We start from the raw sequence: 25240 nt of genomic DNA, 5'->3' as shown, positions 1-25240 counted from the left end.
TTTTTGGGAGCACTAAAAAGATCCAAAGAACCATTCCTGATTATTATTTTTTTTTGGGCTCTCCACTGTAGCGGTGAGTTGTGGAGTTACACTGTATAGTCTGACAAATAAAATAAAATAATTTTTGATAAATCATTTCACCACAACTGAGTCTGCTGAAGAAGACTGTGTAATTAGACGGAAAGCCACTAAATGGACCTCAGGTTGAGATTCCCAAGGTCAAATATGAACTTTGAAAGGTATAATTAATGTTTTCAAGAGGCTGACAAAATCCTTATCCTGACTAAAAGTTGCCCTGATAAATTAATTAGTTGATCAACAGAAAATTTGAAAAAAAATAAAAATAAAAATTCAGGCAAACACTGTGATTTTTTTCCCCACACGACACATTGGCACATTGATTTTCTGCATAACTTAAGTATTTTCAGATTATGAATGTCGCAACCTTTGAAGCCATCGTCTTTTGATAACTGAAGCTGTGACGGCAATTTTTACACTGTGTTTTCATGTCATAGATCAAATGATTATTCTACAAAATTATTATTAGTTGCAGTTCTCATTTAACTTTTCAATCTTTTTAGTGAAAGTGTGTCTGGTATCAGCAATAATAGACATCCTCACACTGAATGACTGACTTGTGTGACTGGATTTGATTCGACTTGCTTGATAAGTATCCATTTCTTTTAATCCATTTTCTTTTTTTTTAAATAACTCCCAAATCATTTTCTACCGGTGTCCATTAAACCTGTCAGCTTTCTGGAACATGGCTAGTACATCTCTTTATTTAGAAAGAAAAAACAAAAAAACCCAGAGACTCATGAGCAACATATTTCTCTATTAATCCTCATGACATTTTTACAAAATTGCAATTTACAGGGACGTCAGTGCTAACTGTGGTGCTAAAGCATTTCACTACTGTAGTCATAGCAAAAAGTAACAGTCTTTTACGTCACATTATTTACAGCCTCGACACCTGAATCACAAACTGACTGCAGAGGAGATGCACTACACTCCTGTTGAGACACATGTTAATACAGAGGTGTGCAGACATGATGATGGAACGAGCAGATAATATGCATCATTTGTTCGGTATGGAGTTCTGACAGAAACATGACAGGAAGTTAAAAAAGAGGAATGGCATTTCTTAGTGTGGTAGGAGTCAACATGTTTGGATGAGGGACAGATGAGTTACCTGCAGAGGTGAAGACCAGTTTAACGACTTCCTGATGCTCATTAAAGGATTGTTGCAGAGAAAGACATTAGAGTCTGTGGAGGCGAAAGGCGGCAGTTTGTTCTCCTCCTGTGGTCATCGGTCATTTCCCTCCCTTGCCTTTGCCCTTTCCTTTGCCCTTCCCCTTCCCCTTCCCAGAATCTTCCTTCTTCTCTTTCTTTGACTCCTTGGTGGCTTTGGCCTTCTTTTGCTGCACAGAAGAACACACAGACAACATTTAAAAATACAGAAAGATAAGAGAGTAAAATGTGCAATGGGTTTGCACATTTGAGGGCTCTTACTTTGATCATGGCGTCAGTTTTCAGGCCGTCTCCCTCTTCCTCAGACTGTTGCGCTTCGTTGTCTACCTCCTCTCCTCCCAACTCCGACTCCCCCCCGCCTCCACCACCTCCACCACCACGGCGGCCCTTGCTCACTACTTGAAGGGAGTACGGCGTCAGGTGCACATCTTTGTTGTAGGTCCGTGTGAATGCTGCCTTCACCTGGGAGGAGACGGACAGCAGAGGTGTGAAAAAGGCCAAATTCTGTGTTTTATTTTGTAATACTGCAGGATCTGCTGCATGCTGGTGGTCAGATATGTGCATTAAGCTACACTACAAAAGAAGAAATAGGCACTGGAGAGCATGATGTCTTTTTGATACAATCACTGGGAGTTGCCATAGCAGGAATTGTTCAAATCCGAAATGCAGGGGCTTTAGATTTTATCCAGATAAAGTTGCTGCAAGTTTCATCAGCCAATCAAAGTAGTCCATAACAACCAGATGCATGACATTAAAATACCATCTCAAAAATCCAAATTACACCCCCGATTGCCTCATGCTGACCTTGGAGTCCAGTTTGGAGTACGGGTCTGGCTGTCCGCCCCAGACGCTGATCTCCATGATGCTGTCCACGTCTTCCTTGATGAGCTGATAGTCATCTAGCAGCTTCACGGCTTGGGCGGCGCCCTCAGCTCCGTGCCTCTGAAGTGGATTCAACAGCGCCTGCCGCAGGTAGTGCAGGTAGTCCAGGTTCACCGCCTGTCTGCTGCTCATTGTCCTGCAGGATCCAGACAGATAAAACACTCAAGTGTGATGTTTTGTTTGTGTAAACAGTTAAAAGACAGTGATCAAGGTCTACTCACTTTAAACCCATGTGTGAGGCCAACTCCTGGACGATGCGAGAATGTTTAGTGGTGGAGGAGTATTTTCCGAGCCAGCTGGGGAAGGTGGGGAAGTGACTCATGTAGCCTCTCATGAGCTCACCTGGCAGCACGCTGGCATAGATCGCCTGCAGGCGAACATACAGGCCAACACAATGAGCACAGGAGCTTGTAAATAAGCTTGTGATACAGCATGAGTGTGTTGACAATAATTAATGTTTTATACCTGGGTGGGCAACAGCGACCAGTTCTGCCTAGAGCGGATCTGTCTGTCCACCAGGTCTCCATCAGAAATGGAGTCAGCTGTCTTGCTGAGCAACACCAGGTGGGACTTCAGATCACCACTGTGAGGAGAGAGACATTCAGTTTGACATTTTTGGAAGAGGACTCTTTTATTTTCTTGTCTGAGTGTTAATGAAGGTGGTGATTAGCTTAGCTTAGTTTAGCATAAAGATTGGAAACAGCAAGCTTCTCTCACCCTGCAGCCCTTGGCCGAACATGTGGATAGTTCTCTTGGACAAAGAGTGGTGCTAGCGAGTAGTCGTGGAAGAAGAGATCCGACTTGTCGATGAGGCTCATGTTGGCCGTCTCTTCCCCTGCGGCAAACACCTTCCTACAAACGTCAAACGGCCCCATCTTCATGTCTTTGCGAGCTTTGTTTGCATCAGACTTGCACTGGTCGTACGTCATCACCTTATCTTTGGACGACCACATGCTCAGGTTGTGGATCACCTGGAGACAAAACAGCCAGCGTGGTGTGAGGAGGCTGAAGACATGACCGCAGTATTAATCGATTTTTAAGATATTTTGTCTTTTCACCTGTCGGACGTCCTGATTGGAGGCTAGGATGATTTCATTAAGAGCTGGGGGCGGGATCTTGATTCCCTCCTTGTAAGCGATGGACATCATGGCTCCCTGGACAGGAAAAGGGATAAAAGTGAGGGAAGCAAAATATTTATTTGGGGAGTTTACTTAAATCTAAAGTCTGACAGACAGTAGTTTGCTGCTTTGTTATTTTTTTGAATTGTTATGTACCACATAGGTCTAGATTTGGTCCACCATCTGTGTGTGAGTGAGTGAGTGAGTGAGTACCTTGATCTGTTCCACTCGGGGCCTCTGGAAGCGCAGATCGAAGCAGTAGTTGGCCAGTGATCTGATCTTCATGTGGTTACGATCATTACACATGCAGATGATGGGAATCTTTGTGTTTCGGATCAGGCCGATCATCTCCTACAGGAAGACAAATGTCAAAGGTCAGTGTCAAGAAAACTATGTATGTCCCCATGGTTAATCTGCATATTTCATTAAAGTACACTTAAAGTACAACAGTCTGAATAAATGCTTCAATCTTATCAACGCTGCTCAATATTTTTAGGACTATTGAACTCTGAATTGTTTTCCTCTTTTGCTTTGGTAAAAGTTAAGATGTATGATCAACCACCAATTAAACTTCATCAAAATGTGCAAAATCTGTCCAGATTCTCATAATGTGTTTTTTGCCTGAATCCCTCCACGGTCCTCGTTGCCAGCCATGCCATCGATCTCATCCATGATCAGGACGTGTTTGCTGGTCACTGTTTGAGACGTGCCTACGAAACACACACCAACAGTTACATATTGCAAGCAGTATTCATTTTACTTCAAGAGAAACAGTTTGCTACATTAATTCTTTAAGACAAAAGAATTTCACCTCTTTAGATGTTAAATTCTGTAGCTGCTCCACAATTAAAACCCAACTCTATACAACCTTTTCTCAATGACTCCTCAAGTGTAAATATCAAATAATTTATTATATTACACACCAAAAAGGCATCAGTGCACTGAAACAGTAAAGCGTTATTTCATCATATTAGCACATATCGGACAACACTGATCCTGGTATATCTGTGATAGATTCGGCTGATGAAAGTGATTGACCAATTTACAGGTTGGTCTCTTTCTGTGTTTTTCAAGAATCAAGCCCATCACTGAAGGCTGATGTAGATTAAAATGTATAGCAGACAGAAAACATGGAGAAACAAAAGTAAAATCACCTTTGTAGAAGTTCTCGATGCTGGTGTTGTTCAGTGACTCAGCGATGACTTCCTTCAGGCTGTTCTTGCTGCGAGTGCAGCTGGCGTTCATCTCCACATAGCTAAAGCCCAACTCCTGCAGGCCAACACACAAAACACAGTCAAAAACAGATGGAAATCCATTTGTGCAATGGAGTCATGGATGTAGCAATACCAGACCAGAGTAAAGACACAGAAAAACAAAGAAAAACCACCCCATAACATGTCTTTGTGTTTTCAGACTGACCTCACAGACCAGGGCAGCTGTGGTGGTCTTCCCCACTCCCGGTGGTCCAGAGAGCAGAGCAGCTTTGAATCCTGAACCATCATCTTTACCTCCTCCAAACTTACCGAACCGTGTAGCTACACAGCAAGAAACAGGACAAAGTGAATTCTCTTTAAACACTAAATTCTCTGAAACAAAATTAGCTCTGGGATCTAGTTTCTATAATTACTGTGCATACACACAACCTCACAACACAAACAGAGCTAAACCATCGGATACCTGCTGGCTTGGAGGCACCCCCGCTGTGATGTTTGTACCAGTTCTGCAGCCAGCGGAGCAGCTTATTGGCACAACTCTGGTCTCCCTGCTGGCCAATCACAGTCTTCAGAGAGAGCGGGCGGTACTTGTCCACCCACAGCAGACTCTCACTGGATGGTGTTTGTGATGAAGCTGCAGAGGCTGATGATGAAGAGGAGGAGGAGAGGCCCAGGCCCCTCCGGGCTGTGTGACCTGAGCCTCTCCCAGGTGGAGTGCCGCCATTTTTGGTCCTGGCAGCGTGGCCTTGAGCCAGGCCGGTCTTTGAAGGGCTCGGGGTGTGAGGGGACCTGGAATTACCCTTAGAGGGTGATATCTTCTGGGATCTGGGGGTGCTCCTTGAGGTCTTGCTAGGAGGTGTCCTGGTCTTTGAGGCTTTGCTCTGAACATATTAAACATAAAATATAAATAAATTAGAAAATCAATTTGACTGCAAAAACCAGTGTGATAAAATGATTTTTTAACAGCATGATTAAAACAAAAATATGAGCGCTGACCTCAGCCTCTGCAGCAATCTCGTATTTGGACTTCTTTCCCGGTTTGGTTCTGATCAGCTCCAACAGACCATCCTCATCCAGGATTGTGGTGCCAAAACTCTCCGCCTGCTTACAGCCAATTGTGCAAACAAAAACATTCACTGTATCTGATGGACGGATACAGGAAATAGTGTGGCTGCTTGATACTTCTTTACATACTGGCATACTTTTTGTTGACCTTGATGCCATTATATCATTATACATTAAAGTGGCTTATTTACATTATTGTTCCAATACACATCGTTCAACGAATGCAGTTATTAGGACAGACCTACAGAAAAGTTTCACATATCAATGTGTGTAATTTGACTCACTTTAGCACTACTTTACAAATGCGCTAAATTAACATTCTATGAGCTATTCCCGTTTCTTTTTCGTTTAAAAGGAAGAATGAAATTCAACATCACAAAGTGACGTAAAACATGGAACAGTACAAATCAGCACAGAGACAGAGTGAGAATATCTCTCCTTCAATCTCAGAGCTGACTGAATGATGTTCGAGTGCTGCTTTAACAGAGACAGATGGGAAAGTATTTACATATCAACATCACGTCAACCACGCCATAGCATCATGTCGGAAAAGGGACAAAAATGAACATGTCCACTGCAGTGTTTGTTTCTATAAGAATGAATGCTGACTGAACCCTTTCTCAATAAAAGACGAAAGCCAGATGTAGCTGGCTGATAGCAGGTCAGTCACCTTCTCGAGCTTCGAGACTCCACTGTCTCTGCCCTGCACCAGGTAGGTCGTCTTCTTGCTGATACTGACAGTCACTTTGCCTCCATAACGCTCGATGAGGGATTTCACATCGTCCCTCTCCATGGACTCCAGGACCCCTGTCACCACAAACACACAGCCCTCCAGACAGTTCTCTTGACCCTGGACACACGCACAGACACACCATACAGTTAGTGATTAAACAAGATAAGCTGGACGTCAGCTAAATAAAAGGGGTTTTCTCTGTGTTACCTGTGGAATTTCCTTGGAGCCCAGAGCTCTTGGACCGTCTCTGTTAAGGTAGTTCCTGTAAGCAGAAGTGTTGACCTTCTTCTTCTCTGCGTCATCAGGACTCGTACTTGTGCTCTGGTTTAGAGACAGGGAGGAGAACATTCAACATGTTTTTAAATTAGTTTTTCCACTCGATTCTACTTTGTGTTTCTATTTCGCTGCTCCTTCTGGGACCTTTAAATTTACTGATACAGTTGATCACGACATTGCCAATATACATTATAGCAGACAGGGGAGTCATTCAACCGGCTCACCTCTGGTTTCTTGGGAGAAATTTTAACTGCAGTGGGCGTGGTTCCCGTTTTAGGTGTGAACTTCATGTCTGAGATTGACGAAGTGACGGGCTCCTTTTTGGGAGAGATTTTAATTTTTGTGGGTGTAAGTGGTGTTTTGCTCTTCTGCCCTTCATTTCTCTCTTCATCTCTTTTCTTCATCATGGCCAGTTTGGAGCTGGTTTTGACAGGAGCTTGGCTCTTCTTAGGAGACGGACTAATCACATCCTCCAACACACTGCCCCTTTGATTTGTCTTTGACGGGCTGCTCGTGCTGGCAGCAGCAGCGTCTGTACTGCTCTTTTTCAGAAGTGATGCAGGAGCTGGTTTTTCATTCGAACCTTTACGAGCCTGGATAGGGACACACACATAAACAATTACATTTGACAATCACTAACATTGAAAGTGAATGTGCCTTTTTGTTGTTGTTTTGTTTTTAATAACCTTTTTCGCTTGAGGCTCGTCATCCAGCATGGCCAGTGTTCTGGCAAACTCCTCGTCCTCATGGACCTGCTTCTCCAGCTAAGGCAAGTCAGAGAGAAGAAGAAACATGAGAAAAGCAGAGGGCAAGCTCAACTAGGGTTGGGCGGTATGACGGTATTATACCGTGTGACGGTATAAAAGTGTCCACCGGTAGAGATTTAGCAATACCGTTTATACCGGAGAAAGAGCAGATGTCTGCGGCATCTCTCTAAGTCACTGTAGTTACACTGCCTCAACACACGGGGCACTGCAGGCACTGCAGCAGACTGCTCGGCGCGGTTGCATGAGCACGACGAAGAAGAAACAGCTTTACCGGGGTGATAACAATCCAGGGTTTTCCCTGCCATTATACGGCTTAGGCGCGGCGCCCAAGCATTTTTGCCTCCCGCCTAAGCAGGATTCTCCCCAGATGGTATACTCCGCGCGTGACGGTGACGAGCGTCCGTCCGTCCCCCGGTTAGCTCCCGGCTAACGGCTACGAGCGTCCGTCCGTCCCCCGGGTGACGGAGTTGATGACCGTCCGTCCGTCCCCCGGTTAGCTCCCGGCTAACGGCAACGAGCGTCCGTCCGTCCCCCGGGTGACGGAGTTGATGACCGTCCGTCCGTCCAACCCCCCGACTGACGTGAACGAGCGTTCGCACATTTTCTTTAAAATAATGTTATGCTGCTGTGAGCAAATAAAAATAAAAGAGGAAAATGATCAAATGCAACAGTATGATTATTTTAAGCCATTAATTGAATTTACAGGGGAGAAAAAACATACCGCGATATAAACCGTTACCGTGATATGAAATGACTCATACCGTGATATAAGATTTTGCTCATACCGCCCAACCCTAAGCTCAACTATTAACTATAAATAGTGCCAGCAAGGAGAGGTTTTTTTTACAAAAGAGACACATTTTGTCACTTTTTTTGTATTGCTCGTTGGATTTTTACTTTCAAGTTTTCCAGCAAAAATTAATCAATCACTCAGAATTTCAGTAAATCACTTAAACATTCATGACATTTACCACCATTTCTAAGCTTTAGAGGCAAACTTTTAAAGTTAATTAATTTACAGATTAAAAGGCCCAACATTATGTACTGAAACTGCATGTTTTATCTAACAGCCTACAACCCAAAGATATATCGAATATAATCACTATCACAATAAAAAAACAGCCTACCTCCATCTCCTCGTCCATCTGCAGCGCTCTGGCAATTTGCTCGTCACTCAGATCATCTGTGTCCTGAGTCGGCTGAGGAGAAGATGAGTTCACAAAGTCAGTTTGTTGTAAGAACCCTTTTTGATACTTGCTTATAAACGATGAAAAGGCACTTCATGAGAAGAGTGAAAATAGGAAGAAATCCCTCTGTACTTACAGCCTTTCGTTTGGTGCTGGCTACGAGCTTCTTATCTGAGCGCTGAATAGTTGTGCTGCCGAAATAGTCGAGCACTGAGGTGGGGGTTTGTTTGGGCTGAGGAGGTGGGGCTGTCTTAGGGGTGACAGGAGACTTCACTGCAGTTTTCCCCTGGGTGGATGTTTGTCTGACAGGAGACTTCAGACTCTCTTTGGCTCCTGCGCGCGCTGCATCCGACTTCGGTTTGGCTGTGCCGTTCTGCTTGGGTTTCGATGCTTTCTTCAAGGTCTGAAAGTTGTCACTGTCTGAATCTACAAAACACAAAAACAAATATCCTCTCAACACACATTTTCCATCAATTAAACTGCCTCATGTTCAACCTTTTTACAAATGAGTTTGAGTTTCCCAAATTTTAAACATGACTGATGAACGTTTATATTTGCCTGTTCCACTTAAATTTAGATTTTTGAAATGTACTTCTAAAATTTAAAACATTTATTGTTTTTTATATGAGCTCTAAAAGTGAACTGATTAGATAAATCCTGAGTATAAATATATTTAAAAGAATTTTTTGCCTTTGCAGTCATTAAGATAAATGGGACAATCACAACATGGATCTGTGACACGATGATAAACCAAAGTCCCATTACCTGTTTCAGACACATACTGCACAGGATCTTTTTTGGGAGGGGGCTCCGTCTTGTTCATCTTTTGTTTCGCTTTGGGGGATTTCTTTGACTTCTTCACTTCCTCATCCTCTGAGTCTGGAGAGACAGAAAAAGAAAATGTGTCAAGAAGAAAAGACACAAGGGGGATGAGAACCAGCAAATCCAGCTGTTATTTGTAAAATTCAGTTTGTGCATCTAATAATAGAGCGAAGCATCTCATTCTTCTCCTTTTATAAAAAACATAAGGTTAATTAATAACACTTACAGCTATTATAAAAGGCACAGAATCCCTCAAAACTCTTATAACTATCTGAATAAAAATATTTTTAAAGCAAATCTTTAAAAAAGATTTCCAACCCATCTCCAAGTTTCAACTCTAATTCCTCTTCTAAACAAAGCTGGAAAGGATATATCTCCTCGCTCATTTTGCACTTCATTAATCAAACTTTAAAATTTTACTATTGTTTAGATTTGTTTTACAATACTTACATTTATAGTATTCTTTATGTAAAGGGGAAAATAGGTGTGTCATTTCCTGTTTTAATTTGGACTAAAAAATACATATATAAAAGACTTTTTGCAGGAGCTAGATACGTTTTTTCATCCAGATGGACAGAAGAGGATTTGTTAGCACTGAGACACAAACTGAGGCAGATCACAAACTAAGGGTCATGGTTAGGGGGAATCACATACTAGCATGAAATGACACAAACCTGATTCGATGACTGCGTGCTTCTTTCGTTTTTTCTCACTATCCTTGCGTTTCTCCTCTGACTTGGAGCTTTTCACCTGCAGCACATAAAACCAGGATTAAACCTGATAAATAAGATAATGAAACAGAGGAAATACTACAAGAAAGAGGGCAGAAGATGGGCCTATCTCATGCCTTGGCGGTCTCTTTCTTCTTTTTCACTTCCTCGTCTGAAGAGAGGGGGTTCTTCTTTCTCGTCTTCTTCTCCTCTGTTTTTATGTTTCCATTTGAGGCTGGTTTCTGCACAGCAGGCTTGGCTATAGTCGGCTGAAAGAACCGCCTGATGTCCTACACACACACACCATTTATGACATGTTAATCTAATTAGAAAATCGCAGCAAGAGCTTGTCAATTATGTATAATAAGTACAATCCTGCACTATTACACCAATGCTGCAAATTACTGGACTTGTCTGTACATTTCACTTTCTAACACTGAAAATGTGCATCATTTAGCTAAGCTTCGTTAACAAAACAGCACTCGAATGTCAACCATTACACGATAACAGAACCAAATCTGATCGTCTTGCGCTTCTCGCTGAACAGTATTTTGACAACTTTGTCCTCTTTAGCTGAAGCTAACACTGCCCACTTGACGTGCACCAGCGCGCAGCTTTAACACGATAACAGGATTATTTTCGCTTTATTTAACCCCTTTGTTTATATACGCAACTCGTCGTCGGAGCGAATAAGTGGCTTGAAATTCGTAACATACCATTATGCAGAGCTTTTCTCGCTGTTTATAGTCAGTTAAGATGTCAGAGAAGTGATGAAAACGTTCAACTGCTTGGCGCGAAGCAGGATTGCTGCTGTCGCCAGGAGATGACGCACGCCCGGGAAATCGGCGTGCGTCTGTGCGTCACTCCGCTCTGCGTGCACGTGTTTATATTAGTACAAAATACAAAAGAAAAAAGAAAAGCAACAAAGACATCAACTTGACCATGAGCATTTAATGCAGAGAGATAGGAATTTATATGACTGATGTTATGTCAGCATGATTTGACAGCATTACAAACAGCTTCTTGTGATGTCACAGAGTGCTTGACTTTGTTTATATTTGGTGGACCCTGCCACCTCATCTTATTTTCCCCTGACAACAGCTTGTTTATTCAGCCATGGAAAATATAAATATTTACAAGTTTGTCTTATTACCCCATTAATATTGTTAATTCTGTTAAAATTCTGAGTTTAACTTTCTTCTCCAAAGCTACTTAGTGCCACTTAATAGCATCATAAATGTTCAATGGGTTGAAGTCAGGTGATGCTGGAGGACTCTTTGGTCTTCTTTCATCGTCAAGTTATGACTTGCAAAGTTTTGAGGTTTTAGGGTTTATTATCCTGCTGCAGTATGAATCCTTCTCCAAAAAGATCAAACTAGAGGGTGAAGCATGTCTCTGAAGAATGGAGTGGTACTTCGCTTTGGTCAAGCTGAAGTCAATTTCTGTGCAAGGTGTCCAAGTCCTGAGGAGGTAAAACAGCCCCAGACTTCAGTCTTCCTACTACATCACACTGTGGATTTGACATTGTGGTATCTCTCTCCTGTTGATACATTTCCTGATTGTATCCATGTTTACAATATCAGATTTCCTCCACTTTTGGACACATCTGAACACTCACAGGTCTCCTCATTGATGTCAATATCATGTAGTGTATGATGCACATCTTTCCAAAATGTCTTGTAATGTGTGCAGGTTCAGGATTATCAAGCGATGACCAGAGACCATCTTTAAAGAGCCTGGCCTTTAACTATGTGCTTTTGCTGGTATAAAGAAAAGGCAGCACAGGCAGGATGAAATGCCTTTTTGTGATTTAGAGTTCAGTTTCATGCCCATTTTATTTTGACTGTTTTGATCCAAGTTCTTCATGAAGGACAAGCAAAAGCGAGAAAGCACAATAATGCTATATCTTGAGACAAAATGCTGTCTCAATTTATTTCAATCAGACCAACAGCCAAGTGAATCAAATTAGTTGGAAAAGATGGTAAATTTATTGGTCAAAATAGGACATGATGAACATTTATTCGACATCTTGCTCCACCACAGTGGTCCTCTCGCTGATGTAGATGCCGTCCAGGAACTTCCTGATGTCCTTCTTTCTGACCGTGGTGGCCTGTTGGATCAAAGCCGCTAAAGAGAAACAAAAAAAAACAAGGACAGTGAGAAAGCTGAGACCGGGCTACATGCAACAGGTAGCTGGTTTGATGAAAACATTAGCACAAGAAGATAAACTACTGTGGCTTGATAACTTGACATTGGTGCCATTAAAAAAAACACATTGGTTTCTTTGGAAAACATTGAAAAAACAACTGATTTAACTACTAGTTGTGGTTAGTGTTCAATTACAACAAACTAAGGTCAAAACTGTGGCCCAAATTACAAAAAAAGTTGATACCTAACATAAAAGGTAAAATACTGACAATTAATTTACACTAATTTCTGTGAAAACACTAACCATGTCAGCATCATTACACGCAACATTCATTTGAAAGTCATCTTAAAGCATCGAACAAATGCAACAAACTAGATTACACAAAACCAAAATTGGAACTGTTCATTTTGTTGATGATAAACTGTTAATATCTTTACATCAAGCCCTGAAAAATGTGAAACTGGTTCTAGCTTCATTCATTTAGTTTAGTTGCTTTTCCTTTTTATGCCAACTAATTCTCAGTTATGAATCATGAGTCAGCTCAAAAGAGCAGTTTGGGCTTCAGAAAATTATAATTGGCTTTTTATAAACAATTTGACAATTAAATCAGTATCAACATATTGCTAAGCTCCAACACCACACATTAAAATATATCTGGTTGCATAAGACAGTCTTATATGCTATATATACACACACACATATACGCTTATATGTTATTGCAGACTGGAATAACACTGGAGCAATGAAACAAAAACAGATGCCTTTGCATCTCTGGCAAAACATGCAAAGCAACAGAAGCATGCAAATCAAATAGGCCATGAGGGAGGCATCGACGGCGTTGTCTAACCTCTATACGAGTGCAGGTGCAACTTTTACTGTTCAGCCTCCACTACTGTTCCCTTCTCAGACACGTAAATACCGTCCAAGAACTTTCTGATATCCTTATTTTTGACTGTGGTGGCCTGTTGGATGAGAGCAGCTGGAACAGAGAGAGGTTGGGATAATGAGCAACACGTCACAATCACTACAGAGGAGGTTGGAGGAAAGACACAGGAGAGGAGAGTGCTATAGATGCACTGCAGTTAGATGTACAAAGATAGTGACAGTTTTATAGTTTTGGCTCTAGCTCACATTTGTAATGGATTCAGTTTCATATAAATGAGTTTTCAAATAAAGCTTCATTTTAATACACAACCCCACAACTTTGAGGGGACCAAACTGTATTGGGCAAAAACGTAACAAATATTTTCAAATCTGTTGTAGTCAAAGTCTGCTAGATACAAAACAAGCTATTTCTTTTGTAATGATGCTAGAAAAGAAATTGTCTGCTGACACTTAAACTGAAAGGAAGCAGTCTTAATTATTTAATTCTTCATCCAATGTGCAGAAATACAGAGCCAAAACAAAGAAAGATGTCACTGTCCTACTTAGTTCCAGTGGAAACAGAGGGAGTTGGGTTCACATCAAAACCTATAAATTTGTCAGAGTAAAAACTAAAACAGGTTTTGTTGTACATCACATTGGAGAATAAAAAGGTATGGGATATCAATCCTGACATTATAGGTAGTCTGAGTCAGTGAGGTGCGTGAGATGATATATTTTGTTGAGAATTTTTTTGATAGACAATGAATTTGTGTTCAACTATGGCTGATCTGTACCCTTCACCATTGTCTATCCAGGGTTCACTACATCACTTGGTGCAAGAAGTGCTCACAGCATATATGTAACCTTTGACAGGGAGGCTAGAAGTGGATTTTGCTTAAATATAAACTGTAACAGGCCTAAAAAGTTTGGGAAGCACCAACGCCAATGATCTCCAATCACTAATATGAAAATGTTGACAGTTTGGGGGAATATTCTGTTCTTTCCATAATAAAAAGGAGAGGATAGAAACACAGGGTTTGAGGATTAACTACATCCACATGGAACTGATGAAAAACTAGTAGCACAGACTGTAAACATCACAGTGCTGCAGAAATGCCTACAGGGAGGTAGCAGCCCTCTGCCAATCCCATGTCACCAACAGCTTTCCTGTTTACCTTTTGTTTGATAGAGTAAAAATAAGTTTTCATTTGAAGTATCGCTGTGTTATGAATGCTTCCTCTCTAATGTGGAGAAAAAAGGACAGTCACGTAGAATAGATGTAGAGAAAGAGGTGCACAGCATACCTGAGTTTGACACCAGCTCAATATCGTTACCCTCCAGCACCAGCTCGTCCTTCTGGGCAGCAGAGACTGCACAGTTCACACCTGGAAGACGGAGAAAACCATTTCACTTTTTTATTCATACTCTCCCAGTCAGGTATAGACAAGGCAGCCCTCACTGCAGCCGAGCCGTCAATTGGTCCTTAGCTGTTCACAAGGCACTTTGTAGCAACCCTACTCCCAGCTGGGTCATGTATGTGTGCATCAGGTAAGTGTTCCTTGTTCTTATTTGTTAACCAAATAATTAAGTATGTCTAGTTTTCATGTACAGCACTTCATGTTGAGAATGTGTAATTTCTATTGAAGAAATCAAAATGGATTTAAAGGTCCCATATTATAAAATTTTTCATCAATTTCACATAGCTAGCCAACAACACTGTATTCAATATGCATTGCCCCAAACCCATCAGTAGTCCTGCATTTCAGCTGTCTAAAAGTCGCTCTACTGAGCTCTCCTGAGAGCAGGCCGTTTCTGTACCTGCACCTTTAAATGCTAATGAGCTCCATCTGTCAACGCCTGCTTGGAGAGCCTTGCCTGCTGAGTGACTCCCAGGGAGAGGATGTTGCTTGCGTTAGCGGTAGCATGCGCTAATCTTTACGGTGGATGTAATGCTATGGCTCGGAGATTTTTTTCGTTCAACCGAACCAGTTTGACCCAGAAGGAGAGGTTCCTGAAGAAGTACAGACTCTGCGGCTGCAGCAGGACATTTCAGAATGGTTAGTGTGTCTGAATAATGTTAGTTTGTTCGTATGTGTTGTTACAGTTACTACCATGTAGCTAACGGCTAACAGCTAGCGAAAGCTGTGTTTGTCTCCAACACAGTCTCCAAACTCTTGGACACTATTCGCGTCGTATCTGTCTCCGGTCTACATATGTTTCGAGACTTTTTACTGTGACAACCAAACTCCATCGTAATGTTATTAACATCAAACTTGCTTCAAACGCCATTGCATAGCAGACCGAAGTGGAGCTAACTAGTTAGCCAATTTCCAGCTGACTTCACCATACTCGTCAGCAACTGTAAATACAATCAAACGGCGACACTTATCGGTGGCTTGGGTGCAGTTGCTGGGTCCCGTATGGTTGGGACTCATCCTTTTACGAGGGTTATGACGAGGCAAAGCCAGCTTTGTACTGACCCTCGTTACAGAAGCAGTCCAATGTGAAGTGGTTCACACACACACGCACTAAAACGAACCGCAGCTGGCATGTTGTCATTAAAAAAAATGAAACGCAACCACTCAGTGCGTTTACATGACACTTGAGAAAACTACTGGGTTAGTCCAACTATGATCGGATTTTTAAGATGCATGTATATACCTTAGTCTGACTAAAATCGGGCCGGATTATTCGATTCATAGTCGCATTACTCGTGCATGTATACGTTCCATCAGATCGGATTTTGCGTTCTGCCCAGGCTCGAGATTGTTTTCCGGGGCCGTGAGCCAGAAGTAGAAGGACGGTGGCGTCTTTCCTCCGAAATAACCACAAGCAAGTGCGCCATTGTGCATCTAGTTTGTTTAATTATCATGTAGACCATTTATGTAATGTACAAAGATGTAGCTTCGTCACGCTCTTCGTACGCTATCTTTCTCGATGCCGAGGAAGAGTTCGGTGTTGCTGGTGACGTAAACAGGTCAGCTGGAGGTGGCTCTATTACCACTAGTTGAAATGGGTACAGGGACATGAATAGAAGAAAAGTGAGCTGTTCCATGCAACCTTTAATGGCAGCCATGCAATTTCAGGTTTGAACAGGTGCTGGAGGAAAAAAAAAAATAAAATACACTCACCACTCCTCATTCGGACGCGGCGGATGTACTTCTCCCCCAGAAAGTTCCTGATCTCCACCATAGTTCCATTCTCCTGAATGACGACGTTGATGGGGAAATGGGCGTACACAGATCGCATTTTGTAGCGGAAACCCTGCAGTCAGACAAGAGGCGAGAGAGGCAATGAGCCGAACATAAAATGAATTGTTCTCCCAACAATAACCTGCTGTACGGCGTTAAAGCCACACAATGGAAATCATGAACACAAAGTAAACTAATCCTACACAGTCATAGAGCTTATTGTATCACACAGTGCTAAAAGGTAGCAATTTCCAGTGAGTTCAACTGGAGTCTTACCAAAGTGACTCCCTTGATCATGTTCTGAACGTGGCTGCAGATGGTGCGGACTGTGGCCAGCTCCTTCCTGTTACCCCACCATTTATCCACACGAAGCTGAGGAGGACAGCAGAGTGGTTAACATCATTTTAATCACACTGCACAAAACCTGAGGCTACTGATTAATGTATCGGCCCATTGCCAAGTCATTTGTCAAGCAATCCCCCAGGAATTAGTTTATTCAAGCATCTCTGATGTTTCATTTTACAATACTTTTTTCAAAAACCATTGCTCATGAAATTATCTTTCAGATTTGGACTGTTAAACACTGGTGAATGCAAGCTATTTGAGGGAATCTACACATGTGATTACTGACATGAGTGTAACAACTCTAGACTTATGATTATTTCATTGGAAAATGGAAACGCCGACATAATGACGTCAGTAATCCACAGCAAGTGTTACTTGAGGCCCTTAATTTTGCATCACCTCAACAAGCAGAGAAGCTGATTGTCCCATTAATTTAAGAGTCCAGGAATGTTTTTTTCCTGAACAGTCAACATTCAGCTCTGAGTTGGAACGTTTCAAATTCACTCTTAAGGATATCATCTTATAAACTCGAAACAGCTAAAAAAGACAGATGCCAACTGAAAGCATGCATCCTTCCAATAACAAGCCTTTCTACTACTGTGACACCACTGTTGAACCAGCTGGTTGTTGACTTTTGGGGCTATTCAGACTTCATACATTACAGATTATAGTGTAATGGATGACGGACCGCCCACATGAACCAGACATGTGTCTAGAAATATTGTTTTCGAACTTCCTTGTGAATAAGTAACACTTTAATTCCAAATAGTAATAGTTCGATAGTAAGCAGCAAAGATGGAGTTTGTCTTTTTTGATGTTTGCATTACATGAAAAACTCGGGGAACACAGATCCGTACATTGGTTTGTCTTGCATTGCATTTCAAGCCTTGCTCCTTACCTTCTTCTGTTTCTTGCCCAGAAGACTGAGTTCCAGGTTGATGTGGTTGAACTCCCTGACGAGTTTGCCACGGGGCCCCTTGACAGTCACTGTCCGGCCCTTCAACCTCACTTCGACTGAACCACCACACAGAAAGACAAAAACACACCCAGGGTAAGAAGCCACACTCAACAGATGTTACAGATTACAGACAGGTATCTCATGATTATCGGCAAAAATCACCAGTTTCTTACCTTTGTCGGGGATATCGACAGTCTGACTGCTGAGAATGGTCTTCATTCTGGAGAGACAGAAACAAAGTTGGAATTAATGCTCTGAAGCATCCTGTGAGCTCCTGAGACATTTTTCATCGCTAGCTATGATAGCACGCAGACTTAATCTGGGCTAGTCTAAAATTATACATCACAAAGCTTCAGCGTAAAATGTAATCTTAAGACATGTTTCTGACTACAAGGATAGGTGTAATTTAGTGCCTCGCTTAGGAAACCGGTCACTGCCACACTGCGTTATCACGGCTAGCATAGGCACAAATGCTAATGGAGAGCTACATGCGACAGTGGGGTTCGAGTCACCCATGTTTTACAATATATAGATAAAATTATGCAACATGTAGGTGGGCTTGACTAACAGCTGAATCCATACCAATATACTATAACAATGTTCAACCCGCTGCGGCCTTTAGCACGAACACAGTCGCGACCTCGAGCCTCACTGACAGCAGAATCAGCGGCCAAGCAACTAACATATTTCCTTAAAAAAAAACCTGAATTAAAGGCAAAATACAGCTCGTGTAGTGAAATATAATATTATCCACAAATTATGATGTAAAATTAAGTCCAATTTGTGTTTAATTGACTCGGATGGAATTAGATAAGACCCAAGGAGTAAATTTTTCGGCTATCCTCACCTCGCCGGTAGCAGAGGAAAGGAGGAAGGAAGGACGTCACGACGCAGATGTAGAGAACGTAACGTGCCGTCATCAGTCGCGACCAGACAATCGTAGAACGACGATCACAAATTTAACTTGTACAGTTAGTAAAGTCGTTTTTTGTTTAGTTTTTTACCTCGAACAGAGATTTAGAAATTAGCTAAACAGTAGTTGTTAAATCGGGAACGAATTCTATCTGGCATTTTTGTTTTTACGTGTTTTTTTTGTTTTTTTTAAATCCTCCATATTAGCTCTGCCGCGTTCTGGGCATATCGTAAATAGCGCAACTTCGATCAGCCGAGTGGGAAAAACCATTCATATCAGCCTTGTAATTCCGAATCCTTGATATAAAGAAGGTATACGGTAAATTCATGGATCAATGGTTTAAAAAAAGACATAAAGTTTGAGTCCTGCAGCATCTTTTTTTTAAACCACGGGGTCTTGATGTTGAGTTCAGGAGTCTCGCAGCCTGGGGAATGAAGCTGCTCTGTTGTCTGATTGTATGGCAGCAGATAGTGCAGACACCTCACTTCGCTGGTGTCACTTTGCTCTGTCGTTGGGTACCAGTGATGTTCTGGACCCTTAACAGACCATGCTGGTTTGGATGTTTCCGGTCGGGATGCTTTCTATGGATCCTCTGTAAAAGTTGACCAGAAACTCGCTCCAGAAGTTAGTCTAACTAACTAACTGGTTGAGTCTGTGGCAACTTATGTGAGGACAGAAAATCTGCAGTTATACGTGGAAAAGTGTCTGTCATCCTGTCTGACTCTTCGTCAGCATCAGTCCCTGGCTAAAAACTTTTACTCACCACGTGTTTGTCTCCTTCCAGTATTGAGTTGTTATAGTTACTGTCTTGAAAAAACTCACCACCACTGTCAGCCCTCTCGACCGAGACTTCAGTGAACTTTCCCCCAGAAAACAGCATCCCTCCTGGTGAGTGATAAAGCCAAACAGCATCCACTGTTTACTGATTGCGATTATGTAATCATGTAACGCAGAGGGGAAACGTAAGATATCAACATCATAACGTGTACCGTCACGTGTCTTTTGGATCCACAGCGCCAGCGTGCTGTATGAATTGACACAATGGAGCGGCTTTAAGCCGAAGCTGCTCGGTTCACTGTGAACGAACAAAGGTGGAGAAATAGTGAGCCTCAGCCTTGGCGATAATACAAAGTCTCTGTGTTAATAGGGCTAGTGATGGGAACTCTCAGGAATTTCAAGGAACCTTACTTTTCACCTGCTTCATCTCAGCACCACTGACGTAGACAGACAAGTTACTGCACTCTGTGCAGTCTTGGTTGTATTATGTGAACAGGAGGGGAGTTTTGACATCTATCCCGAGTGTCAATAAATGAAATTGCTCCAAGTCACTGTTGATTATTATTGATAGCTACAAGGGTGTAACCATGGTCTTAGTCAAAATGAGAGCCCTCTGTCAGAGTTTTTTATTTGACTGTGACACTTCTATTTGAATGTTCGTAAATTTAGATCATAGTTCAGAGCTGCCAAATTTTCAATTTACTTTTCACTTTAATCAGATTTTCTTAAAGGTGCATTATGCAACTTTTCTAAGCAGCCTATAAACAGACAGCGCTCTTGATACAAGGAATAGCAGTTTGCTAGAGCTCAGGCCAGGCTCAGACTACATGAGTTTAGGACCAATTTAATCCTAATTCTGTGGTAAAATCTGGTCTCGGGCAGTGGTTGGTACTATTGTTTGGCCCAGATTATCTTGTAATGTGAGGGGTTTATCGACCAAGTCTTAAACCTAAAACCAAACATGAGCAGACCTGCCAACATGTACACATTTTTCCTACTTGGTACGCATTTTGACCCTTAAGTACGCTTGTACGCATTGCTGCTTTCCAGGTACGCATTTTGTTGAATCTCGCAGTTTACCGGTTTCAGTTTCTATGCAAGTTAACTGATTAACTGATCCCTCTTCAGCTGCTTGCTGTCACTGCCAATGCAAACAGCGTTGAAAAGGTAAAATTAAGACATTGAGTTTACCTGACGGTGTTGTTAACCACTCGTCAAAGTTACCGTTCATCGTGTTGCAAATAGTAGGCTAGCCGCCACGTTTTCCCGTAAATCCATTACTGCTACAGACAAAACTGCAGGTTTGCGTGCCTAATTGAATTTATGAACATTAAAAATGACCATGACATCATAACAGGGAGTCCAGCTGTGACAAGCTATTGTAGCTCAAGTTAATAATGCATAGCATAGGCCTATTGGCAAGGCCAATGTGATGGCAACTGACACAATGGGAATTTAATGCAATGACAACCTTTTGAAAGCCTATCTGACATTATCTGAACCATTTATTTATTAGCCTATAATCGTGTCTCTGCCAGGCTTAAATCTTGTGCTTTTGTAGTGGTTGCTTTAGGCCTATTTAAAGTTGGTGATTTGAGAGTAAATTATTATTTAGACTACTTCATTTCCCTTCAGTAATCAAAAGAAGGCTATGTGTTAACCTGGTCTGACTCACATCTTACTGACTCAGAAGTACTTAGGCCTATTTAGTAGCTCACCCCGCTTCCTATTAGTTAGACTAACAAAAATATATGGGCACAAAATATTGGACAGGACATATAAGATAACATTTGTGTAGTTTCATTACATAAACAGCCATTCATCCACTCCCTTTCTCTACACATGAATAATTTATTGTAATCTAGGAGATAGAGATGAGCCAATAATGTAGCTGAATATGAATTACATGTATCTAGTTTTCCTTTGAATGAAGTCTGTGTGAACCAACAGGTAGACAGCTAAAACAGTTAAATGTAAAGTATTTTCCAGGGGTTGTACTCACAACATTTCTTCAAGGTTGGCAGGTCTGCATGAGCTTCAAGATGTATTTGAAAGACGTATGTTTTCATTTGCACGTATAAAAAAAAGGAGTGTGTTTTATAGTTTTGGTGGGATGAGATCAAAAATAGCCAGTTGCCCATCTAGCAGTCGTACAGGTCAAGAATATAGGTCTAGGCGCCATTTGGCTCGGTTGTGCTGGGGCTCTGCGGTGGACCCGGGTTCGACTCCCGGCCTGGGTCCCTTCGCTGGGTGTCGTTCCCCCTCTCTCTCGCCCTGTTTCCTGTCACCCTCTTCAGCTGTGCTATCAGTGGAGCCATGGGGGGCAAAAAAATATTGAAAAAGAAGGAAGATAGGTCTAAAAACAGTTACATTTTGCTCTTTAAACTAGAGAACCAACCTAGGAATAGTAGAGGGAGGAAGATTTCTTGATCAAACTATTTTCTTTGTACCGATGTATTTTTCTTCCTGATTATGTAAATGGTACTTTCACAAATATTTACTGTTTACAGGGAACCCTATATCATCTCTGAGGTCAGATGCCAAGGTTTGGTTGTCTCTCTTGAGCTGCTGGAGCTTCTCATGAAGCTGCTGCACAGTGTTGTCTTGGCAGTCAGACAGCCTGGCCTGGGTCAGCTCTTTGAATTCAGCAAAGTCCAGCTCCACCAGGGCCATACTCTCTTTTAACTGGTTGGTGGAGCTGACGGGTGTGGGAGGGGCAGAGATGGACAAGGTGGTAGGGTTCTCTGTTGGGCTCTCATCATCTTCACTGTCAGAGGGGACATTGATCCTATTGGTGTCCACCACCGAGGACTCCAGGTTGGCTTTATTCCCCTGGACCATGATCTTTCCCTTGTGTAGTATGTGATGGTGAGCAAAGGGTCATCCTTGTCAAGGTGTTCATCTTTAGAGATCTTTAATCTGCCTCCTGAGCCGATGCCCTCACTGGATACATTTAGCAGGGTATCCAACCTCCCTGCTCTCTGTGCTGTTAGCTGCCTTATGACCACTTTCCATGGCGACCTCTTGTTTACTCCACAGGGCTGTTTACTTTTACTATTTACTAATTTTTTTCTCCTGTTTTGCTGATTAATGTTGTTAACTCTTCTTTAAAGTACTTTCTGGAGAATATTTAAAGGTTCTTTTGCAAAATGACCCACTTTTTAGGTCCAAGTTTGAGATATAGGAGATAGAAGCTCATTTTTGATGCAGCTCTCTCTCTCTCTCTCTCTCTCTCTCTCTCTCTTCCTGGGGAATGTAAACATAAAAGCATCATAGCCTATACCCATCAATGGAAAAAAATACATTTTTTGGAATCATATATGATATAAAATTGAAAGCATATTTTACCAGGCTCTCCACGGGTCCAGGAGCCCCGCCCAGGTGTCTGCTGCGCTTCCTAGGAACTAGGAACTAGGCACAAGAAATGACAAGGTAATGCCTATTTTGTTGTTTCTTTCAGGGGGGCTGGGGATATAATAAGCCTAAATAAATATGTATACTAATGTTATCATGTAAAATTCATAAACAAAGTACTTATAGAAAGCTAACTACTGTGTATCCTGCATAGCTGTTAGTGATATGCAGTTGCCATTTCTTTTGTGTCAACAAGTTATTGTCAACATGAGTTTATTCACATTATCATAATACTGAGGTTCTTCGATTCCTAAAAAGCAATGAAACACTGGTTTATTATTAGGCTATTTATTGGAGGGCAAGTGCAAACTAGAAATACAGGCTACACATCTAAAAATGTGACAAAACCAAGAATTACTACTATGAATGTTAGTAGGAGCAGCAATGTTTACAACAGCAAAGTCACAGTAAACTCAATATCTGGAAGATGATGAAGGTTTGTGGCAAGATAAACAGCCGACACAGCAGCTGTCAGATTATTAGATTATTCTTAACTCTCATTAACAAGCAGTTAGTTTAACAAAGACAAATGAGGCTTTTCTGAAATATGACTCATATTTAAGCACACTGAATAAGTGGAAGGCGACTTGTTAGCCCCCACAAGGAAGTTATGTTAATGGATTTAAGACTCACAAAGGTTGAAGTCTCTCCACTGTCACGTCCCATCTATATATGTGGCAGATCATGTGAGCGGAGCTGAGCGGCGAGAATTTCCACTCCCCGTTTACGTGGGTGTTCGCTCCTTCGCTCCATCGCTCAAACTTATGCCAGACGGCTCCGCTCAAAGACCGCTCTCCGCTCACCTAAAATTTAATTCAGCTGAAATCGTTCCACGCTCGCTCAAATTTAAAAGAGGGAGGAATTCCTGAATCCTGCTTGCTTTTCGAAATATTTTACAAACTCCATCTCTCAACGAATGATCTCTGATGTAGGCTAACCCTTGAAGGCACACGTGAGTCTGGACTTTTGCATGCCCTATACTCGTGGAGAGCGGTATCGGAACGGAACTGGAGCGAAACGGAACCATCGCTCTGGCATTTGGAGTAAAACCCGCTCTGCGCGCCGACTATATTTCGCACGCTCCGCTTCGCTCACATGCCCTGGACTATGTGGTGGAGTTCTCCATGATGCAGCGGCTTATCTCTGTCTATCTCTCTCTCCCTTCCTCTCTCTCTCTCTCTCTGTCGCTCACTCCCTCCCTTCCTCTCTCAAATTCAAATTCAAATGCAAAGGGGCTTTATTGGCCAAAGCATCTTTTCCAAACATTCGGACATTAAGAATAACTTAACATAAACGTATATACAACATCAAGATTGAATTTCATTCATTTACATTTACATTCATTATATTTAAGAAGATAACAAGATAACAAGATATTGACTAGAACAGAATTAGAAAAGACGCTCAACTTAAGGACATCACGTAGGCTATTGCGGTTTCTAGTGAAGGTGCGCTCGATTTGCTTAGCGAGCTGTCCAGGAATGATATTAATATTATTGATTTGTATTTCGTGCGTACATTATGCCTACTTCGTGGCCACGAATTAGTATTTCGTGCGCACGTTATACTTATTTCGTGGCCACGAATTAGTATTTTGTGGCCACAATTTAGTATTTTGTGGCCACGAAATAGTATTTCGTGCGCACGTTATAGCTATATTGTGGCCATAATTTAATTTAATTTTTTTTTTTTTTTTTTGACCATGTCATGTCTGGGGCTCTGTATCATTCAGATCCTTGAAATCGGAGATTATAGAGCTGAATTTGTTAAAATAAGTGTTTCTTGTGTCGTTGAATTTTTCACATTGTAGGAGAAAGTGCATCTCTGTCTCAACCTCACCTGCCGAACAGTGACCACATGTTCTGTTTTCTTTTCTCTCTCTCTCTCTCCCTCCATCCTCTCTCTCTCTCTCTCTCTCTCTCTCTCTCTCTCTGTGAGAGACAGAGTGGAGCCACAGCAGACCGAGAAGCGACTTTAGGCTCAACACACTCACAACAGCATATTACAAGAAAATGCGTATGTTAGAAAACCGAGGCGTTTTTGTACAACCGGGTTTTTTTTTTTACATCCCTATGTACAACACAAATGTAGTTATTCATTAAGAAAACACACAAAAAGGGCACTTTTTAATACGAGGCAAAAAGGGTAGGGGCTCAAGCACCCCCTGGGCCCCATGTGTGCACGTGCCTGTTTGAGATAGCATGACTGAATAAACTGAATACATAAACAACCTTAAAGGACAACTCAATTTCACACTGTTTGACTTTGTTTATATGTGGCACCTTTCTAGCTTCAAACAATGTTCTGGGGATGTTATTTTGCCTGTTTATTCAGTTTTGGGGCAATAAAATCTTCTCTAAAACTACACAATGTCACTTTAATAACAACAACTACAAGCTGTGTATGTTTGGCGCAACCAAGTGTACAGTTGATTGGGGGTCACAGCCTTATGTTTTCGTCAACAAACAAGAGTAAGCTGAAAATTATTAGGATATAAGAAAAGGCAAATCCGTGGACAGGGTTCATTAAAGGAGGGCATATTTCAAATAATTTAACAGGGAATAGATTGGCATGTTCTCATTATTGGGGAATAGATAACACCCA

The 25240-nt window shown here is 41.8% G+C and overlaps 2 protein-coding genes across 2 annotated transcripts; both read right to left on the bottom strand.

Moving 5' to 3' along the window:
* Window positions 1–722: 722 nt before the first annotated feature.
* rfc1 (replication factor C (activator 1) 1) lies at window positions 723–10883 on the bottom strand. Its single transcript, XM_030422116.1, has 23 exons — window positions 10742–10883; window positions 10163–10315; window positions 9990–10065; window positions 9259–9372; window positions 8630–8919; window positions 8434–8505; window positions 7226–7303; window positions 6764–7132; window positions 6471–6584; window positions 6201–6380; window positions 5462–5566; window positions 4929–5346; window positions 4671–4786; window positions 4406–4520; window positions 3873–3961; window positions 3465–3602; window positions 3192–3287; window positions 2851–3104; window positions 2599–2716; window positions 2355–2500; window positions 2056–2269; window positions 1513–1713; window positions 723–1421 (listed from the first exon to the last, which is right to left on the bottom strand). The coding sequence occupies exons 1-23, from the start codon at window positions 10742–10744 to the stop codon at window positions 1314–1316; spliced, it is 3567 nt and encodes a 1188-aa protein (XP_030277976.1). The 5' UTR covers window positions 10745–10883; the 3' UTR covers window positions 723–1313.
* Window positions 10884–11925: 1042 nt separating this feature from the next.
* On the bottom strand, window positions 11926–18411 carry rpl9 (ribosomal protein L9). The gene is made up of 8 exons (XM_030415171.1): window positions 18380–18411; window positions 17706–17752; window positions 17473–17588; window positions 16506–16601; window positions 16170–16302; window positions 14343–14423; window positions 13022–13153; window positions 11926–12152 (listed from the first exon to the last, which is right to left on the bottom strand). Exons 2-7 carry the CDS (start codon window positions 17749–17751, stop codon window positions 13047–13049), a joined length of 579 nt encoding a protein of 192 aa, XP_030271031.1. The 5' UTR covers window position 17752; window positions 18380–18411; the 3' UTR covers window positions 11926–12152; window positions 13022–13046.
* Between the last annotated feature and the right edge of the window lie 6829 nt (window positions 18412–25240).

The sequence above is a fragment of the Sparus aurata genome, chromosome 1 (assembly GCF_900880675.1).
Source record: "Sparus aurata chromosome 1, fSpaAur1.1, whole genome shotgun sequence".
Taxonomy (NCBI): domain Eukaryota; kingdom Metazoa; phylum Chordata; class Actinopteri; order Spariformes; family Sparidae; genus Sparus; species Sparus aurata.
This window is presented reverse-complemented; position numbering and strand designations above follow the sequence as displayed.